Source organism: Pongo pygmaeus, chromosome 9 (assembly GCF_028885625.2).
Source record: "Pongo pygmaeus isolate AG05252 chromosome 9, NHGRI_mPonPyg2-v2.0_pri, whole genome shotgun sequence".
Classification (NCBI taxonomy): Eukaryota; Metazoa; Chordata; class Mammalia; order Primates; family Hominidae; genus Pongo; species Pongo pygmaeus.
Genome location: NC_072382.2, coordinates 70,206,185 through 70,227,660, shown reverse-complemented (window position 1 = coordinate 70,227,660; position 21,476 = coordinate 70,206,185). Strand labels below are relative to the sequence as shown.

Here is a 21,476-nt window from a genome sequence, read left to right as displayed (position 1 = left end):
GGCTAATATCCAGAATCTACAATGAACTCCAACAAATTTACAAGAAAAAAACAAACAACCCCATCAAAAAGTGGGCAAAGGATATGAACAGACACTTCTCAAAAGAAGACATTTATGCAGCCAAAAAACACATGAAAAAATGTTTAGCTAATTTTTATGCCCTATTTAAGAAAATGTTCTCTGCCTCAAAGTAAAAAACAATTTCAAAGTCATGAACATATTTCATTATGCTATCATTAGGAACCTTTACTGTTTTTAACTTTTCACATTTGGTCTCAAAATGACTGTATATATGTGTATATATGAGTGATCAAGAATCATTTTTCTCTATGGATAACCTGTTGACCTAGCACCTTTTACAGAAAAGACTGTCCTTTCCCCCACAGCTTATGACAAAGTTTTATCTTTGTCAGAAGTCAAGTGTTTATATATATGTAGGTTTATCTTTGTATTCCCCAATATTTTTCATTAATCTTTGTTTATTAGGTTGGTGCAAACATAATTGCAGTTTTTGCATTGTTGAAATTTGCCATTTGATATTGGAATACATTCTTAAATAAATGTGGTTATGTTATACAACATTTTAATGCACACTTCTCACTTTATGTTTATTTGCTAATGAGTTATTGCTTGCTGTTTATTTCATATTTACTTTAGAGTATGGAAATGATGTTAGACAAAATGAAATTTGAGCAGTTTTCTTATTTGAGTACAAAATTAGTTGTAAAGCAGCGGAGACAACTTGCAACATCAACGCATTTGGCCCAGGAACAGCTAATGAACAAACAGTGCAGTGGTGGTTCAAGTTTTGCAAAAGAGACAAAAGGCTTGAAGATGAGGTGTGTAGTGGCTGACCATCAGAAGTTGACAACAACCAATTGAGAGCAATCATCAAAACTGATCCTCTTACAACTGCACGAGAAATTGCCAAAGAACTCAATGTTGATCATTCTTGTTGCTTGGCATTTGAAGCAAATTGGAAAGGTAAAAAAGTCTGATAAGTGGGTCCCCCATAAGCTAAGCAAAAATCAGAAAAACCATTGTTTTGAAGAGTTGTCTTCTCTTATTCTATGCAACAACAATGAACAATTTCTCAATCAGATTGTGACACGTGATGAAAAGTGAATTTTATATGACAACCAGTCAATGACCAGTTCAGTGGTTGGACTGAGAAGGGGCTCCAAAGCACTTCTCAAAGCCAAACTTGCACCAAAAAAGGGTCATGGTCACTGTTTGGTGGTCTGCTGCAGGTCTGATCCACTACAGCTTTCTGAATCCTGGTGAAACCATTGCTTCTGAGAAGTATGCTCAGCAAATCAATGAGATGCACTGAAAACTGAAATGCCTACAGCCTGTGTTGGTCAACAGAAAGGCCCAATTCTTCTCCATGATGATGCCCAGCCTCATGTCACACAACTAATGCTACAAAAGTTGAACAAATTGGGATATGAAGTTTTGCCTAATCCACCATATTCACCTGACCTCTCACAAACCAGTTATCACTTCTTCAAGCATCTCAACAACTTTTTGCAAGGAAAATGCTTCCACAACCAGCAGAATGCAAAAAATGCTTTCTAAGAGTTTGTTGAATCCCAAAGCATGGATGCTTATGCTATTGGAATAAACAAACTTATTTCTCATTGACAAAAATGTGTTGATTGTAATGGTTCCTATTTTAGTTAATAAATATGTGTTTGAGCCTAGTTATAATGATTTAAAATTCATGATCCAAAACAGCAATTACTTTTGCACCAACCTAAATTTTTTTTAATTTTTATTTTAGGTTCTGGGTGCATGTGCAGGTTTGTTATATAGGTAAACTCATGTCACAGGGGTTTGTTATACAGCTTATTTTATCACCCAGATACTAAACCTAGTACCCAATAGTTATTTTTTTCTGATCCTTTCCCTCCTCCTACCCTCCACCCTCAAGTAGATCTCAGTGTCTGTTGTTCCTCTCTTTGTGTCCGTATTTCTCATGATTAAGTTCCCACTTTTCAATAAGAGCATGCAGTATTTGGTTTTCTGTTCCTGCATTCATTTGCTAAGGATAACGGCCTTCAGCTCTATCCATGTTTCTACAAAGGACATTATCTCATTCTTTTTTGGCTGCATAGTATTTCATGGTACGTATGTACCACATTTTCTTTATTCAATCTGCCATAGATGCACATTTAGGTTTATTCCATGTCTTTGTTATTATGAGTAGTGCTGCAATGAATGTACGTGTGCCTTGGTCTTTATGATAGAACAATTTATATTCTGTTAGTATATACCCAGTAATGGGACTCCTGCATCAAACGGTAGTTCTGTTTTTAGCTCTCTGAGAAATGGCCACGCTGCTTTCCACAATGGTTGAACTAATTTACACTCCCACCACCAGTGTATAAGCATTCCCTTTTCTCTGCAACCTCACCAGCATCTGTTATTTTTTGACTTTTTAATCATAGCCATTTTGACTGTTAACAAGATGGTATCTCATTGCAGTTTTTATTTAAACTTCTCTAATTATCAGGGATATTGAGTTTTTAACTATGCTTCTTGGCCACATCTATGTCTTTTTAAAAGTGCCTGTTCATGTTCTTTGCCCACTTTTTAATGGTTGTTTTTTTTTGTTTTTTTTTTTTTTTGCTTTCTTATAGATGCTAGATATTAGCACTTATGAGATTCATAGTTTGCAAATATTTTCTCCAATTCTGTAGATTGTCTGTTTCCTCTGTTGATAGTTTCTTTTACTGTACAGAAGCTCTTTAAGAGCTTAGATCCCACTTGTCAATTTTTGCTTTTCTTGTAATTGCTTTTGGTGTCTTGGTCATGAAATCTTTGCTTTTTCCTATTTCCAGAATGGTTGTCCTTCAGGATTTTTATAGTTTGGAGTTTTACATTTAAGTCTTTAATCCATCTTGAGTTGATTTTTGTATATGGTGTGAGGAAGGGGTCCAGTTTCGGGTCCAGTTTCAATCATCTGCATATGGATAGCCAGTTATCCTAGCACCATTTATTGAATAGGGAGTCTTTCCCTATTGCCTGTTTTTGTCAGGTTTTTCTAAGATAAGATAGTTGTAAGTGTGTGGCCTTATTTCTTGTCTCTATTCTGCTTCTTTGGTCTGTGTGTCTGTTTTTGTACCAGTACCATGCTGTTTTGGTCACTGTAGCCCTGTATTACAGTTTGAAGTCAGGTAATGTGATGCCTCCAGCTTTGTTCTTTTTGCTTAAGATTGCCTTGGCTATTCAGACTCTTTTTTGATTCCATATGAATTTTAAAATAGTTTTTCTAGTTCTGTGAAGAATGTCATTGGTAGTTTGATAGGAGTAACATTGAATCTGTACATTGCTTTTGGCAGTATGGCCATTTTAATGATATTAATTCTTCCTATCCATGAGCATAGACTGTTTTTTCCATTTGTTTGTGTCATCTCTGATTTCTTTGAGCAGTGTTTTGTAGTTCTCTTTGCAGAGATCTTTCACCTACTTGGTTAGCTGTATTCCTAGGTGTTTTATTCTTTCTGTGGCAATTGTGACTGGGACTGTGTTCCTGATTTGGCTTTGGCTTGACTCTTGTTGGTATATAGCAATGCTAGCAATTTTTGTACATTGATTTTGTATCCTAAAACTTTGATGACGTTATCAGCTTAAGGAGCTTTTAGGCCAACATTATGGGGTTTTCTATATGTAGAATCATGTCATCTGCAAACAGAGATAGTTTGACTTCCTCTCTTCCTATTTGGATGTGCTTCTTTCTTTCTCTTGCCTGATTGCTCTGACCAGGACTTCCAATACTATGTTGAATAGGAGTGGTGAGAGAGCACATCATGTCCTATGCTGGTTTTCCAGGGGAATGCTTCCACCTTCTGCCCATTCAGTATAATGTTGGCTGTGGGTTTATCATAGATGGCTTTTATTTGTGTTCAGGTATGTTTGGTCAATACCTAGTTTATTGAGAGTTTTTAACATGAAGAGGTGTTGACCTTTATCAAAAGCCTATTCTTCATCTATTGAGATAATCATGTGGTTTTTGCCTTTAGTTCTGTTTATGTGATGATGTGATGAATCACATTTATTGATTCATTTATGTTGAACCAACACAAATATCAGGGATAAAGCCTACTTGATCATGGTGGATTAGCTTTTTGATGAGCTGCTGGATTCAGTTTGCTAGTATTTTTTTATTTTTTATTTTTTTTAGTAATTTTGCATCAATGTCCATCAAGGATATTGACCTGAAGTTTTCTTTTTGTGTTGTGTCACTGCCAGATTTTGGTATAAGGATGATGCTGGCCCCATAGATTGAGTTGGGGAGCAACTCCTCCTCAGTTATTTGGGAACAGTTTCAGTAGAAGTGGTACCAGCTTTTCTTTGTCCATCTATAAGAATTTGGCTGTGAATCTATCTGATCCTGGAAGGCTATTTACTATTAATTCAATTTCAAAGTTTTTTGTTGGCCTGTTCAGATATTTAAATTTTCCTGGTTCAGACTTGGGAGTGTGTATGTGTACAGGAATTTATCTATTTCTTCTAGATTTTCTAGTTTGTGTACATAAAATTCATGGTAGTCTCTGATGGTTATTTGTATTTCTGTGGGGTCAGTGGTAACATCCCTTTGTCATTTCTAATTGTGTTTATTTGGATCTTCTCTCTTTTCTTCTTTATTTGTCTAGCTAGAGGTCTATTTATCTTATTCATTTTTTTCAAAAAACAAACTCCTAGATTCACTCATCTTTTGATGGTTTTTGATGTCTCAATCTCCTTCAGTTCAGCTCTGATTTTGGTAATCTCTTGTCTTCTGCTAGCTTTAGGGTTGGTTTACTCTTGCTTCTCTAGTTCTTTTAGTTGTGACGTTAGGTTGTTAACTTGAGATGTCTCTAACTTTTTGATGTAGGCATTTAGTGCTCCAAATTTCCCTCTTAACACTCCCTTAGCCATGTCCCAGAGATTGTGGTATGTTGTAGCTTTGTTCTCATTAATTTCAAAGAACTTCTTGATTTCTGCCTTAATTTAATTTATTTACCCAAAAGTTGTTCAGGAGCAGGTTGTTTAATTTCCATGTAATTGTATGATTTTAAGCAAATAGTCTTAAATTCTATGTTTATAGCACTGTGGTCCAAGAGAGTGGTTGGTATGATGTCAGTTCTTTGGCATTTTCTGAGGAATGTTTGTTTTACTTCAGATTGTGTTGTCAATTTTAAAGTATGTGCCACGTGCAGGTGAGAAGAATGTATATTCTGTTGTTTTGGGGTGGAGAGTTCTGTAAATATCTATCAGGTCCATTTGGTCCAGTGTTGAGTTCAGGTCCTGAATATCTTTGTTAATATTCTGCTTTGATGATCTATCTAATACTGTCAGTGGGGTGTTGAAGGCTACCACTATTATTGTGTAGGAGTCTAAGTGTTTTTCAGGGTCTCTATAAACTTGCTTTATGAATCTGAGTGCTCCTGTGTTGGGTACATATATATTTAGGATACTTAGGTCTTCTTGTTGAATTGAATGCTTTACCATTATGTAATGCCCTTTTTTGCTTTTTTTGATGTTTGTTGGCTTAAAGTCTACTTTGTCTGAAATTAAAATTGCAACTCCTGCTGTTTTCTGTTTCCCATTTCCTTGGTAGATTTTTCTCTATCCCTTTATTTTGAGCCTATGGGTGTGATTGCAAATAAGATGGGTTTCTTGAAGACAGCATACCATTGGATCTTGATTTTTTTATCCAGTTTGTCACTCTATACCTTTTAATTGGGGCATTTAGCCTGTTTGCATTCAAGGTTAATATTGATATGTATGGATTTGATCCTGTCATCATGTTGTTGGCTAGTTAATACACACACTTGTTTGTGCAGTTGCTTTGTAATGTCACTAGTCTGCGTACTTTATTGTGTTTTTGTAGTGGCTGGTAATGGTCTTTCCTTTCCATATTTAGTGCTTTTTTCAGGAGTTCTTATAAGGTATGTTTGGTGGTAATGAATTCCCTTAGCAGTTTCTTGTCTGAAAAGGATCTTACTTCTCCTTTGCTCATGAAGTGTTTCATTTTTTGTCAATACCACACTATGTTAATTATTGTAGCTTAATAATATATCTTACTTGCATAGTATGTATTCTTCAATCTTGTTCTCTAATGAACTTTGATGTAAAACCTATCACCAGGCTACAGATTATAGGTCAGCTTTTCCAGATATGTCAATACGAATTTTCAAACATGTGAATGAAATCACAATAATCTCATTACATATTATCAAATTTATGAATATCGTGCTGATGGGAAGGCATTAGAGTATAAGCAATTCTCATGAATCTGCCCTTTATGTTTTCACAAGCCAATAGTCCCAAGTTTTCTATTGATTGTGACTCTTAACACTCATGAAGACTTGGATCAAAATGCCTGGCCATACAAATCTTAGCCAGTTTATTTTCAAAATTTTATCGTATCTTATTAAGTCTGAGTGATAAGAAGAAGGGGGCATGCTTTAATTTGCAGGGCTTTACAGAGTTTCTTTATACTCATATGTAGGATGTGGGCCCTCTCACTCAATAGATAAGATTGTCATAAATCAGGAAATTCAAACTTCCGTTAAAAACATAATTTCCATTTCAACACTACTCATACAGGGAGTTAATAAGACAAGATTTTTTTGTCACCACAGTCCATAGTAACTAATCTCCAAAATATCCCCAGATGTTATACTCAACCTCTGTGTTATGTATTCTTTGCTTTCCTAATAACCTGAACCTTTCTCTTTCAGGATTTGTGCCATCTTCTTAATCTCCACCATCCAGCCTGGACTTGATACTTTAAATGGCCTTAACACCTATATATGTACAAGTTTTATTATCTGATTTCCAGCATCATGAATCAATCCCCTTCAAGGAACAGATTAAAAAGCCCATCCCTTGATAGGACAAAGTACAAAACAAATTGGCATAGAAATACGTCTCCATAAAAGTTTTCAATAATTTCTGGTTGATGTTTATTGTCAAAGTCATAGTAATGGATATTACCAAAGAAAATAATGTGGGTTGAAGAGAGACCAGAACACTGGACAGTACTTGCATCTGAGAGGTAACTACAAAACAAATGAAAATGAAGAGTCCTTAATTTTCATTTGTTTTCTAGTTACCTCTCAAATGCAACTACTATCTCAAATGAAAATGTGCAGCACTGAATTTGGTAGCATTAAAAAGAGAGTTTATTAAAGTATTTGGATTCAATATCAATATGTTTACTGTATATTATTATACATAACAAAGTGTGAAGATATGGCATTGTGGCAGCTAAGAGAAAATACGATTCCAACTTAATATTTATTGAACATCTATTATCAGCTTGCTACCCTGAAAGATACTAGGAATAAAACAGTGAATAAAATAGGCACAGTTGCTGCTATCTGACAATTTAATGATGAAAAGAGAAACACAATTCCATCCAATAATATCTTCCAAGATGGCAGACTGGAGGCATTGTTAGCATGCCTCTCCCACTTGGAAAGGAAAAACAGTGAGTAGAGATTCATCCTGTGAACTTTTTTCCAAGAAGCAACACTGGAACTTAACAGAAAAACCTAAGAAAACCACAGACCCTTTGAAAGAAGTGGTGGGCTACAGCCTACACTGTGATCCAGGCAGAAAACTGTAAATCCCCAGAGTGTGAGAGGGGAATAAACTGCCTTCGAGATATAAATTCCCGCTGGAGAACCTGGCAATCCAGACCACAGGGGAAGGCCTTAACCCTACCCAGCGCTGGAGCTTAGTGAGCAGTCCAGAGTATATGAGAAGGAGCAACATCAGAACATGCTTTACATGCACTCCCAGTCTCCAGAGGTGATGGAAAGAAGCCACTCCAGGGCTTACCTTACAGGAGACCCCACAGAAGTCAGCCAGTTAACTCAGGCAGCAGTCACATGTTGAGAGAAGCTCCCAATTGAGCTTCATGATATAATCTCAAGTGTGGACAAACTTCCTTGGCCTGAACTGAGGGGCAAGTGGGAAGTGGGTTGTAGCTACCTGCATAGAAACTGGGTGCCCCGGTTTCATGGGCATACTGGGAGGGGCATGACCTGAAAGCTGCAGTTTCTGTCTCCCCCTGGAAGGCTTGTGGCCTGGGGCAGTTTTGAGTTCTCAGTGCAGACTGCCTGGAACCTAGCTAGCTGATGCTAGTGGAACACTGAGGGTATGAGACCTGCCTTGCTAAGCATATGGGAGCTGGGTGGGGCTTATTGTCACCTGCTAATCCCCACTCTCTGTGTGGAGTATTTTGTGCAGAAGAGACAGCTGTGCTCCTCCCGGGAACATTACCACAGTGGCCACAGAAAAATCCCTCCAATTCCCAATGGGGCCACCGATTGTGCCTGCATGTGGAGAGACAGAGCATGGATTTATCTGACTCAGCCCCCACCTGGCTTTGCCTCTCCACCTGCCTTGGTAGCTTAACACAAAGGACAGAACCTTTAAAGAATTTTATGTACCTATCCATTCCCTGAGACACCACAGTATCTCCCCTGGGTAACATAAGGCAAGCACAAATTCCACCGCTACCACTGCAGCTGATGTTCTTTTCCAAGTGCCATTTCCTGGATGGGAGCCAACCAACACAGTCCATTACAGCATCTGCAGGCAGAATAACAGTGCCCAAGAAGGAGAAAACTTGTATGTGACCTCAGCTATCACTATTTCCTGCATTACCCTGGATAACCAGGAGGTCCTGAGTCTGTCCACATGACCAGTTCATTACTACTACAGCTGGCATTTGAGAAAGCCAACACACCAAGGCTATTTATAACCAAGAATATCACAGAGCCTACATCACTTCCTGGCCACCTGCATCAGAGCTGCTGCTGGTACCCGCTTCTGGGAGACTTGAGGAGAGGTCACACAACTAGATCTCTTGCAGACATTTCCCAGCACTATCCTGTAATGTGGCAGCCTCGCTGGCTAGCTGCACCAAGAGGACCAGCAGCATTCACAGTAGTCCAGCCCTCAGAAACTTCTAATTCTAGGGGAAGAAGGAGTGCACAACATCAAGGGAGCACCCCATGGGACAAAAAAAAAAAAATCAGAAGGCAGGTCTTGAGTCCCAGAACATTCCACTTACAGGAAGTTTCTTTCAGCAGAAGCATAGGTGCAGTGCTGGGTTCAGTGAAGAAGGCCTGTGGCTCTACCCCAATAGTCAGGCAACCCTGGTGCTCATGAAGGGTCTTGGAAAAAGATGCTTTTCTCCCCATCACTCACCATGGCAGGCGCAGCTAGAGTTTCTCCCATGAGATCTCAGTGTGTGGTTGCACGTGTTGTTGACCTTTCAGGAACACTTCAAAGTGACTGCATACCCACAGGAGAATTGCCCTCCAGGTTCAGGATTGCATGAGGGGATAGAGTCACAATCTCTCTCTAAATGGGATATCAACATCATTGCAGATGAAAAGTGGTGCCTGTCTGATCTGAATAGCCAGCTCACTGGGTCAGGAGTGTGACCAGGAGGCAAAAGACTTTCTTGCTGGCCTGGCAGGGGAGCTGAGGCAGCTCCCTCCCTTTCCCCTGAAAAGACTTCAGTGCTTTTCACTGAGAACTCCCCCAGCTGCCTCTGTCAAGGCTGGAACCTCTGCCCATCATGGGGTCTTGTATTTACCCACCTGCTTTATCCAAGCCAGTTTTTACCTACCCCTACTGCCCTGAAGCTTGAGATGTTCAACCCAGTAAATAAAATACTGGAAGGAAAATAGATTAAAAATAGTGCACACTACTGGGGAACAAGATAAGCTTCAAGAGATCTCTATCATTCCAAACCCACAGGAGACGGCGAACCTGCTCACACACCAAACACATTGCTACTACAATCTGCATCTCAAAAAGCCATTATACAAAGACTCTCTATAACCGAGGAACTTGTACAGAGTCTTCACTCCAGTAAGCACCCAGAGCCAAATTAGGTTACAAAAACTATAATCATCAAACTCACATCCTCAAGGGGAAAAAAAGAAATTACAAAAACCAGCTGAATCCAAAATAAATTCAAAAATTAATTAGAAAAAAATCATGTACCCAAATGAGAAGGAACCGGAATAGTAATTCTGGCAGTATGACAAAACAGGGTTGTATAACACTCCCAAAAGATCACATTAGCTCTCCAGCAATGGATCCAACTCAACATGAAATCCTTTAAATGCAAGATAAAGAATTCAAAATGTTGATTATTAAGTTACTCAAGAAGAAACAATAGAAAAGTAAAAACCAAAAAATAAATCTAAAAATTCACAATAAAAAGGAAAAATTTGCTAAGGAGATAGATATTTTAAAGAAAAACCAATCAGAACTTCTGGAAATGAAAGACACATTTATGTAATTACAAAATGCAGTAGAAAATTTTTAACCACAAACTACATGAAGTAGAATAAATAATTTCAGAGCTTGAAGAAAGGGTTTTTGAATTAACCCAATCAGACAAAAATAAAGAAATAAAGAGAAGAAATTAGCAAAGTCTTAAGGAAATATGGGATTATGTAAAATAGCCAAACTTAAGAATCACTGGTATTCCTGAGGGAGAATAACAAGCAAAAAGTTTGGAAAAATTATTTGAGGAAATAATTGAGGAAAACTTCCCTGTCCATGCTAGAGATTTAGACATCCAAATACAAGAAGCCCAAAGAACTCCTGGGAGATTCACTGCAAAAAAGATACCACCAAGGCATATAATTATCAGGCTATCCAAAGTCAATGTGAAGGAAAAAATTCTAAGAGCAGCAAGACAAAACCATCCGGTAGCCTATAATAGAAAACCTATGAGACCAACAGCAGACTTCTCAGCAGAAACCTTACATGCCAGAAGGGATTGAGGTCCTATCTTTAGCCTTCCTAAACAGAGTAACTGTCAGTCAAGAATTTTGTATCCAGAAAAGCTAAGTCTCATAAATAAGAAATAAAGTATTTTTCAGACAAGCAAATGTTGAGAGAATTTGTCACCACCAAACCAGCTCTATAAAAATGTTAAAAGAAGTTCTAAATCCTGAAACCAAAAGTCAATATGCATCAGAATAGAACCTCTTGAAAGCATAAAACTCACAGGGCCTATAAAACCATAACGCAATGAAGAAAATAATGTATCTAAGTAACAATCAACATGATGAATGGAACAGTACCTCACATCTCAATATTAACGTTGAGTGTAAATGGTCTAAATGCTTCACTTAAAAGATACGGATTGATAAAATAGATAAAAATTCACACACCAAATATTTGCCGTCTTCAAAAGACTCACCTAACACATAAGGATTCTTATAGACACAAGGTAAAGAGATGGAAAAAGATATTGCATGCAAATGAAAACCAACAGTCGACAGGAGCAGCTATTCTTATATCAGATAAGACAGACTTTAATGCAGCAACAGTAAAAAAAAAAAAGAAAAAAAAGGCAAAGAAAGCCATTATATAACAATAAAAGGATCAATCCAACAAGAAGATATTACAATCCTAAATATATATGCACCAAACTCTGAAGCTCCAGATAGTAGATTTTAGGTCCTCCTACCACCAAAACAAAAAACAAAACCAAAAAAAAAAAAAACAGAAAAGTAACTACGTGAGATGATGGAATGTTAATTTACCTCACTGTTAGTAATCAATATGCATATGTATATCAAAGTATGCTATACACCTCAAATATATATATATATACATACACACACACACACACACACATGCACACAATAATTTTTAAACAGCCATTGCCATTTCTAAGCCTGAAAAGCAGTGGGAAGAAATAGTTCTTAATACTGACAGGAGCTATGCAGAGGGGGACCACCTGACAGGATCAGTGGTTTTTAGTAGAGAAACACAGGCACTGTCAAACAGTGAGCCAATAGGAAGAGAGTCAGAAAAATAAATCCTCTACTTGTATTCCCTGCTGCCCTCTGATCTCCCACCAGTGCCTCCGCCTGGCCAAATCCAACAATAAACCAGAGGCCATAGATTTTAAACTCTCTGGATACAAAGCAAGGTGGGAAAGACATCTGGAGAGACAGATGGGAAATAGCCAACAAAGGGGGCATCTGCATTTTATATATGTGTGTATATGGAGAGAAAACCCATGATAAAGGAAGTGGTAAAAGATAAAGTATAGGCTAGAAAATAAATCCACTGGAAAATGGCTCCTGAAGAGGCTGAATTGAGCTGTTTGTATTGGGGAGAGGAACAGACATTCAGGGATTCATACCAGAAGGAGGGACACTTCCTCCCAACCCTTCATCATGACAGAGAAGACTATCTAAGAGTGCTTCCCATGGGACTAGGGGCTGAGTAATTCTGTCCCTTAAGTTGAGTTTGATACTCCTCTAAAATCATAGAGAGGTCACTTGGGGTGGTGGTGAGTAAACTCCAAGTATTGGGGCACACAGGAAGAAAATTAGAGGAAGCCTCATGGAGCACATAGGGAGTAGCAGAGAAGGTCCAGGGCATCTTGGTGCTCCAATTTGTTCAACAGCCCAAACCCCACGGGAGAGAATGAGAGGTACTCTCAGCAACAAAGTGATAAAAGAGATGTGTAGCCAAGAGATCAGAAGCAGCTACAGAAAGCAATTCCATTTAGAAAGGATCTGTCCTGAATCTCCTAGCAGGGAGGAACCAAGAGGCCAGAGGTGAGAAGCTGTTTCCTTTTCTGTTCATAGGTCTCTGTCTTCGTTGCCCCTGCCTCTTTTTCTCCTTCCTCCCTGGCTTTCTCAGTTTGATCCTTCCAACTCTGGCCCTCTTTTCCTTCAAGATCCTCACCTGTGCAGAGACAAAGGCCTGAGACCTGGAGAAAAAGTGAGAAAAATGAATCTGAGCTCTTTTCTGGACATGCTGGAAATAATAGAAATCCCTACCAGTGGAAGTACACACTCCTGCCTCGTGGAGTCTGACACAGAGGAAGAGATCTATAAATACTGAAGGAATGGTGAAAGCAGGAGATCCTGCCGCTTAAATCACACATCTGAGACTCCCAAAAATAGTTATTGACTTCACCAATGCCCAATTAAAAAAAAAATTAAGAACTAGAAATAAACATCAAATCACCTAAATAAATAAAAACATTTATCAGAAAAGGATTAGCCAGTGCCATAAGAGAGAGAACTCTAGAGAGGGTTTAAAGTTCAGAGCTAGACAAGATGTTGACTATCACCATTTCTTTTGTATAGTTTTGAAAATTCTAAATATTGTAATAATATGCAAAATAAAAATAAAAGTGTACATTATTCAAAACTATCGTAATGATAGGTAATACATTGTTCTGCCAAAAACAGAAAATTTGAAAGAGACAATAATTTAATAAAAAGCTGCTAGCTTTGCAAAGTACTACTGTAAAATAACTGTATTTTGGAAAACATTTCCTTAAAATTATAATAATCAGAAGGTTTCTTAGGTAACAATAGCCAATTAGAAAGTATAATGGAGGGAAAAAGTAACAATAATGGGAAAAAATCCAAAAATACCTATGACAGAAAGGAAAAACATAATATTTCTGAATGGAAAGAATCAATGAGATAATGACATCACTTCTTCCATAATTGATTTACATGTTTTAATATAGTATTCAAAAAATTGCAACCAGTTTTTTGTTAATTTTTAAAAAGTTATTTGAAGTTAGTAATAAGAATCTCTTCTACAAAATAGCAAATAAACTAATTCAATTGGTACAGGCACTAAAACCAGAAAAAATTTGCAGGCAAGCAGTGATCTTTGAATATATTTTTAAATTTAATATATGACAAAAAAAGGGCATTGCAAACTAACGGGGAAGAGAGGGATTATTTACTGAATGGTACTGGAACAATGGTCTAGTTATTTGCGGGGGAAAATTAATTTAGACACTTTCTCTCTTTATCAGTTAAAAATTATTTTTTAAATAAATTTTTGTAAAGAAAATGCAAACAAATGGTTATTAAAATACTGAATTTGGCCGGGCGCGTTGGCTCAGGCCTGTAATCCCAACGCTTTGGGAGATCCCAGCACTTTTGGAGACCAAGGCAGGCAGATCCTGAAGTCAAGAGATCGAGACCATCCTGGCCAACATAGTGAAACCCCCTCTCTACTAAAAATACAAACATTAGCTGGGCGTGGTAGTACACGCCTGTTGTCCCAGCTACTTCGGGGGCTGAGGCAGGAGAATTGCTTAAACCTGGGATCAGAGGTTGCAGTGAGCTGAGATCGTGCCACTGCACTCTAGCCTGGGCAACAGAGCAAGACTCCGTCTCAAAGAACAAAACAAAACAAAAAACAAAAACCTGAGTTTGCATTATTAAAAGCTTACTAGTCATGAAATAATTAATTTTAAAAGTGCAAATGTTAAGACTACATAAAAGTTTAAATGTGGCCTGGTGAAGTGGCTCATGTCTGTAATCCCAGCTCTTTGGGAGGCCAAGACGGGCAGATCACTTGAGCCCAGGAGTTTGAGACCAGCCTGAGTAACATGGTGAAACATCATCTCTACAAAAAAATACAAAAATTAGCCAAGGCTGGTGGTTCATGCCTGTAGTCCCAGCTACTCAGGAGGCTGGGGTGGGAAGATTGCTTGGGCCCATGAGGTCAAGGCTGCAGTGAGCCGTGATCATGCCACTGCACTCCAGCCTCAGTGAAATGGACCCTGTCTTTAAGAAAAAAAAAAAAAATTTAAATGTGTGCATGTGCATAATACATTTTTAAAGGATAAATAGAATTTAATAGAAAATGAATTGGAGGAAAATTTCCCAGAAAATTCAACAGATAGAAGTAATATCCTTATGAGAGGAATATAGGCCAATTGCACTGCTACTTACAAGCTTTTGGCAATAAATTTGATTGGGAAGGACACCAAGTGGTTTGAAATGCTCTGAATTGTACTTTTTCTACTCCCAATTAATCAGGAGTTGACAATCCCATGAGCACGACTGTCTCCATGATTGAGGAGCATGCACTGTGTGTATAGGGTAAGAGTGGGAAGACAGGTTTGTGGAGTGGCACCAACAGGACTGATTGTGTGTGGGCTGCCCCACATTTCTTCGGGGGATGCCTATGTGAGAGTGGGCCTTGTGAAACTGTTACCAAGCCACCCACACCCCTAACACTGTTCTAGATGGGAGACGAGAGCAGACCGACTTCTCCCCATGCTGTACACCTCTAGAGGAGTCCTAGGGCCAGACCAGGTTGGGTACATAATCTTTTCAAATTTTGTATGGTTGCCAGCTTATTGATTTCACTTGTTTACTGTAATATCTGATGTTTTTTATAATTTTGTATTTAGTTATAACCATGGTAGGGGTAATGAATAACAAGATAATACTGTGAATCTCCCTCCTTCATCCCCGCTAACTTGTTTTCTCTTCATTTTTCCCTGTAGCCTCTTGCATCCCTTTCTTTTCTACTTTGTCCTACAACTATCATATGAACAGCCTTCTCTCTTTGTGTATGACTGTTATAAAATTTCAGTTTTCAAAATTAAATTCAGGTGTCTGCTCAAATGAGGGGAGTTTTTTTTTTTTAATGTTCAGCAGAGTACTTTTCTTTTTGCTTCCCCCACAAACCCATCAGTCTGGGAGAGCATTGGAAGAAGAAATCATGCTGCTTGGGATGCTATATTATATAAAACGTATGTAAATGTCTCTTCATTTGGGCTGGGGTTTGCATTGTCCCCTTGGCTGTTAACCAAAGGGAGAGGCCAGTGGGCAAGCGGCCCTCACCCTGTCTAGCAGGGACAGAGATCCCAGCCACTCTGTGTGGGCAGGGTGCTGTCAAGACCAAAATTTCCAGGGGGAGGTCGGGGCAAAGGAGGTGGGGGGAACTTTTGGAAGGGAAGAAGTATCTCTTTTTTCTCACGTGGAGTGTTTACACGTTGCTGTAACATTTGAACTTTCTGAGATGTAATAATTTTGATAATAAAATTCTTAACCATAATAATCTTTAAAAAGAAGTCATATTCTCAAGATATAGTGAAACTCATACATATTCATAAGGTTGTGCTGCCAGACTCCATGGTAAGCACTTTATTATTTTTATTTTTATTGTTAATATTTTAATAGTTTTGGATGAACTGGTGGTGTTTGGTTACATGGATAAGTTCTTTAGTGGTAATTCCTGAGATTTTGGTGCACCCATCACCCAAGTAGTATATACTGCAATGGTAAGCACTTTAAAAACATTATTTTCTTTAGTACTACAAGACAAATTGGATAAATAATACATAGATAATAAGATAAAATAGAAAATTAATGAGTAAGCTTATAAATGGAAAATAAGTGCTTGAAAATGTTAAAATTTACTAAACAATGAAGTGAACACTAAAACAAAATTGATATGTCAATTTTCATTCTATTATATTAATAGAATAATTAATAAATATTTTAAATTAAAATTCCAAATTTTGGCATGGACATGATGAAACAGACACACTCATGAACAAATTCTGGATGTGTAAAGTACTACAACGTATCTATGTAACAACAATTTTGTATACATCAAGAGCATTCAAAATCCCCATACTTTCATACAGGGTCAGAATAACCTCTTTAAAAAACAATTTGGCTTGTCAAATCAATATCGTTTCATTCCATTTGACCCAGCAGTTTAGTTTTTGGAAATTATTATGTGGAGAAACTTATACATATGCATAAAGATACAAGAAAAAGTACATTTACAGCTTCATTTTTTATAGTAGAAAATACTGGAAACAGATTAAATGCCCAACAAATATACAACCTACAGAATCTTTAAGAAAGTGAGCTTACATTTACTTTTTATGGGTGTATTTCTCCATGGGCCAATTGACACCTATTGGAGGAAGAAACATGTCTGATAACTTTTCGATATTTTCTTGCAAACTTCCTTCTGTTTCAAACTCACATGTTTACTGAAAGAAAAACAATTTATGATGAGAGAAAGCGAGAAAATATTTGCAAACTCCCTGACAAGGGATTAATAACCAGAATATATATGAAACTCACTAGAAAAAAATACATAATCCAATTAAAAAGGGAGCAGAAGCTGGGTGCGGTGGCTCACACCTGTAATTCCAGCACTTTGGGAAGCCGAGGCAGGCGGATCACTAGGTCAGGAGATCAAGACCATCCTGGCTAACAGAGTGAAACCCAAAATACAAAAAATTAGCCAGGCATGGTGGTGGGCGCCTGTAGTCCCAGCTACTGGGGAGGCTGAGGCCAGAGGCAGAGCTTGCAGTGAGCCCAGATTGTGCCACTGCACTCCAGCCTGGGTGACAGAGCAAGACTCCGTCTCAAAAAAAAAAAAAAGGCAGAATATCTGAATAGATATCTCAAAAGAAGACATACAAATGGCGAACAGCTATATTAAAAACTGCTCAACATCACTAATCATTGGGGAAATGAAAATAGAAACCACAAGAGATATCATCTCATTCCAGTTAGAATGGCTATTATCAAAAATACGAAAATGCAAGCAAAGGTGCAGAGAAAGGGGAATGCTTGTACACTGTTGGTGGGATTGTAAAGTAGTACAGCCATTATGGAAAACAATATGGAGGTTCCTCAAAAAAACTAAAAAGAGAACTACCATATGGTACAGCAACTTCACTGCTGGGTTTATATCCAAAAGAAAGGAAATCAGTACATAGAAGAGATATCTGCACTGTCATGTTTATTGCAGCACTATTCACAATAGCGAAGATATGGAATCAACCTAAGTGTTCATGGATGGATGAATGGATAAAGAAAATATGAGATATATATAGACACATACACACTATATATACACACACTGTATACAGTATAGAGAGTGTATATATATATCCAATGTGATACACACACACAGTAGCCTATTATTCAGCCACAAAAAGGAATAAAATCCTGTCATTTCAGAAACATGAATGGAACTGGAGGTTATTGTGTTAAGTGAAATAAATCAAGTAGACAAAGACAAATATTACATGTTCTTACTCATGTTTGGGAGCTTAAAAAGTGGATCTCAGCCGGGCACGGTGGCTCACGCCTGTAATCCCAGCACTTTGGGAGGCCAAGGCAGGCGGATCACCTGAGGTCAGGAGTTTGAGACCAGCCTGGCCAACATGGTGAAACCCCGTCTCTACTAAAAATACAAAAATTAGCCGGGCGTGGTGGCACACACCTGTAATCCCAGCTACTCAGGAGGCTGAGGCAGGAGAATCGCTTGAACCGGAAAAAGAAAAAAAGTGGATCTCACAGAAGTAGTGAATAGAATGGTGGTTACCAGAGGCTGGAAAGGGTGGGGGTAGGGGAAGAATAGAGGGTGTCTGATGGGGACAAAAATACAGTTAGGTAGAAGAAATAAGTTCTAGTATTCAATAGCACAGTAGGAAAATTATAGTTGATAATTTACTGTATGTTTCAAAATCGCTAAAAGAGAATTGTAATGTTCCTAACACAAAGAAAAGATAAATGCTTGAGGTGATGGATATCCTAATTACACTGATTTGATCATTACACATTGTCTACATGTATCAAAATATCACATGTACCTCCAAAATATCTACAACTATGATATATCAATTCTAAAGATACAAAAAAAATTCTCATTAAACTATAGGATATCTAAGTGGTAGAAAATAATGCAACTTAACAGCATTATGGAAATATGGAGCAGTCTCCAAAATATCAAGTTAAAAAAGAAAAGGAAAGAAAAAAGGAGAAGGGTATGCTAACATTTGATTATGTCTTTTATGAAAATTATATATATATGTTTTTATCCATGCATAAGCTATTAATGGAAGGATTCCCAAGAAACATATTACTCGCTGCCTCTGGTGAAAAGGAAAGAGATTTCAAAGCCCCAAGCATGAGAGTCTTACTTTTCATTGTTTATATTTTTCATTTTATTTTAATTTTTACCATGTATAGATAATATATCTTAAAATAAAATCAAAATTATATTTAAAATTTTAAGACTATTATATCCTTTGTATATATAACTTTTGCATCACTTTTGAAACTCTACTCAAGGAAAACAATATTAAAAGCAAAATACCTGTTAGTAAATTATAGAATAGCCAAATGCAAAAATTTAAAGCAGCAATTAAAATTAACATCACACTTTTTAAATAACATTGTGAAGTCTTTGGTTAATGTATTCATCCATGAAGTAAAATTTTTGAGTGCTTATATTACATCTTAACACATACTGCTAAAAGACAAAAACAAGATACAAAATTATCTCTAGATAATGATGTAGACTGTTTAAAAATAAAACAGAAAATTGGAAGTAAATCAAATACTAACATTTGTTATCTGTTAGTGATAAGACTGTTGTTAATATATGTGGACATGCTTATTAGACATACAAGTGGTGATGAAAAATAGTTATTCCAACTCTTCTGTTTAGAATTTTTTTGCTTTTTTTGTTATTCCTCTGTGGAATATTTCCAGAAGTCAAATAAAGTTGAGGGTCATTCATGAATAAAAGGAGCTGGTTCACTATTGAGGGGCTCTTACCAAGACACTTAACTGTTTTGTTTTGTTTTGTTTTGTTTTGTTTTTTAAGACAGGGTCTCACTCTGTTGTCCAGGCTGGGGTGCGGTGGCACAATCTCGGCTCATGGCAACCTCCGCCTCACAGGTTCAATGATTCTCGTGCCTCAGTCTCCCGTGTAGCTGGCATTACAGACAGGCACCATCACACCCAGCTAATTTTTGTATTCTCAGCAGAGATGAGATTTTGCCATGTTAGCCAGGTCAGTCTCGAACTCCTGACCTCAAATTATCTGCCCGTCTCAGCCTCCCAGAGTGCTGGGATTACAGGCATGAACCATGATGCTCAGCCCTTTAGCTGAACTTTTAAACAGAGCTTCCTTCTATTTCAGACAGACACTGAGACTGAGGCACCCATTCCATGGATACCTCCACCAGTGTTACCAATGGCTCCAGCCTCCAGATTTCCCAGTTCACCCTGATGGGATTATCAGGCATTCATGAGTGGCAGCACTGGCTCTCCCTGCCCCTGGCTCTGCTCTACCTCTTAGCTCTTGGTGCCAATCTCCTCATCATAATCACCATTCAACATGAGACCATGCTACATAAACCCATGTACCATTTGCTGGGCATATTAGCAGTGGTGGACATTGGCCTGGCCACCACCATTATGCCCAAGATCCTGGCCATCTTCTGGTTTGATGCCAAGGCCATCAGCCTCCCCGAGTGTTTTGCTCAGATCTATGCCATCCACTGCTTCTTCTGCATGGAGTCAGGCATCTTTCTCTGCATGGCAGTAGACAGATACATAGCCATCTGTCGCCCTCTTCAGTACCCCTCCATAGTCACTAAAGCTTTTGTCTTCAAAGCCACAGTGCTCAGGAATGGCCTGTTGACCATCCCAGTGCCTATACTGGCTGCCCAGAGACACTACTGTTCCAGGAATGAAATTGAGCATTGCCTCTGTTCTAACTTGGGGGTTATCAGCCTGGCTTGTGATGACATCACTGTGAACAAATTTTACCAACTGATGCTAGCATGGGTCTTGGGAGTGATATGGCTCTGGTATTTTCTTCCTATGCTGCAATCCTTCACTCTGTGCTGAGGCTGAACTCAGCAGAAGCAGTGTCCAAGGCTCTGAGCACTTGTAGCTCCCACCTCATCCTCATCCTCTTCTTCTACACAGGTATCATTGTGCTGTCTATCACATACCTTGCAGAGAAAAAGATTCCCCTTATTCCTGTGTTCCTTAATGTGCTGCACAATGTCATCCCCCCTGCACTCAACCCCCTGGTCTATGCAGTCAGGATGCACAAACTCAGACTGGGCTTTCAGAGACTGCTTGGGCTGGGTCAGGATGTGTCCAAGTAACTCCAGCTTTAGGAATCCAGTAAGATGTTAGGAAATGACAGAGGTTTTAGCTCTCAATAGATCAGGGTTATAATCTGCACTAACCACACTCCCTAGGAAAAAAAATGGCCAATAAAATCATGAAAACTGTCAGCCTCACTAATCAAAATATCTATATTAAAATTACAAGAAAATTTCCTATTACCTGGAAAATAAGTAAGAACAAAAAAGTGAAATGTTTCTAACTATTAATGCTAGCCTACCCCAAGATTAACACTTTCCTACACAACTGGTAGGACTGTGAACACACCAAAAAGCAATTTGGTAAAATTTATCAAAATGTTTGCAAATGTTTAAATGTTCTTAACCAGTAATTCTATTTTAGAAAAATATCCAAAAGAAATAGTCTAAATGCAGTCAAAAAGTTATTCATAAAAATCATTATAATATTAGTAATAATAGAAAACAAAGCCTTTAATATTTAACTCTTACATGTTTAACTCTTACATATTTATGTGCTTTTCATATGCAATTTTTATGATAATAAAAAGTAAACAATAAATGTTTATTAAAAAGTAGTAAAGTTTAATTTTCGTACTCAAAAAAATATCAATAATTAATGAATTAATGATTAACAAGTGTTAAATACTTCTTCTGGGCCAGAAACTTTGTTAAAATATGTATGTAGATTATCTGACTCAATTCTCACAATAACCCTTTGGGCAGGTACAATATT

The 21,476-nt window shown here is 37.8% G+C and overlaps 1 protein-coding gene and 1 long non-coding RNA gene across 2 annotated transcripts in view; one reads left to right on the top strand and one right to left on the bottom strand.

Annotated features, from left to right (window-relative positions):
* LOC134740265 (uncharacterized) overlaps positions 1–21,476 on the bottom strand; it is a 113,920-nt gene that overhangs the window by 85,462 nt on the left and 6,982 nt on the right. The gene's annotated exons all lie outside the window — the stretch shown is intronic.
* LOC129007861 (olfactory receptor 56B4) lies at positions 18,224–20,761 on the top strand. The gene is given in 3 exon segments (XM_054439173.2): positions 18,224–18,240; positions 19,829–20,430; positions 20,433–20,761. Coding segments are annotated over 3 exon segments (948 nt in total).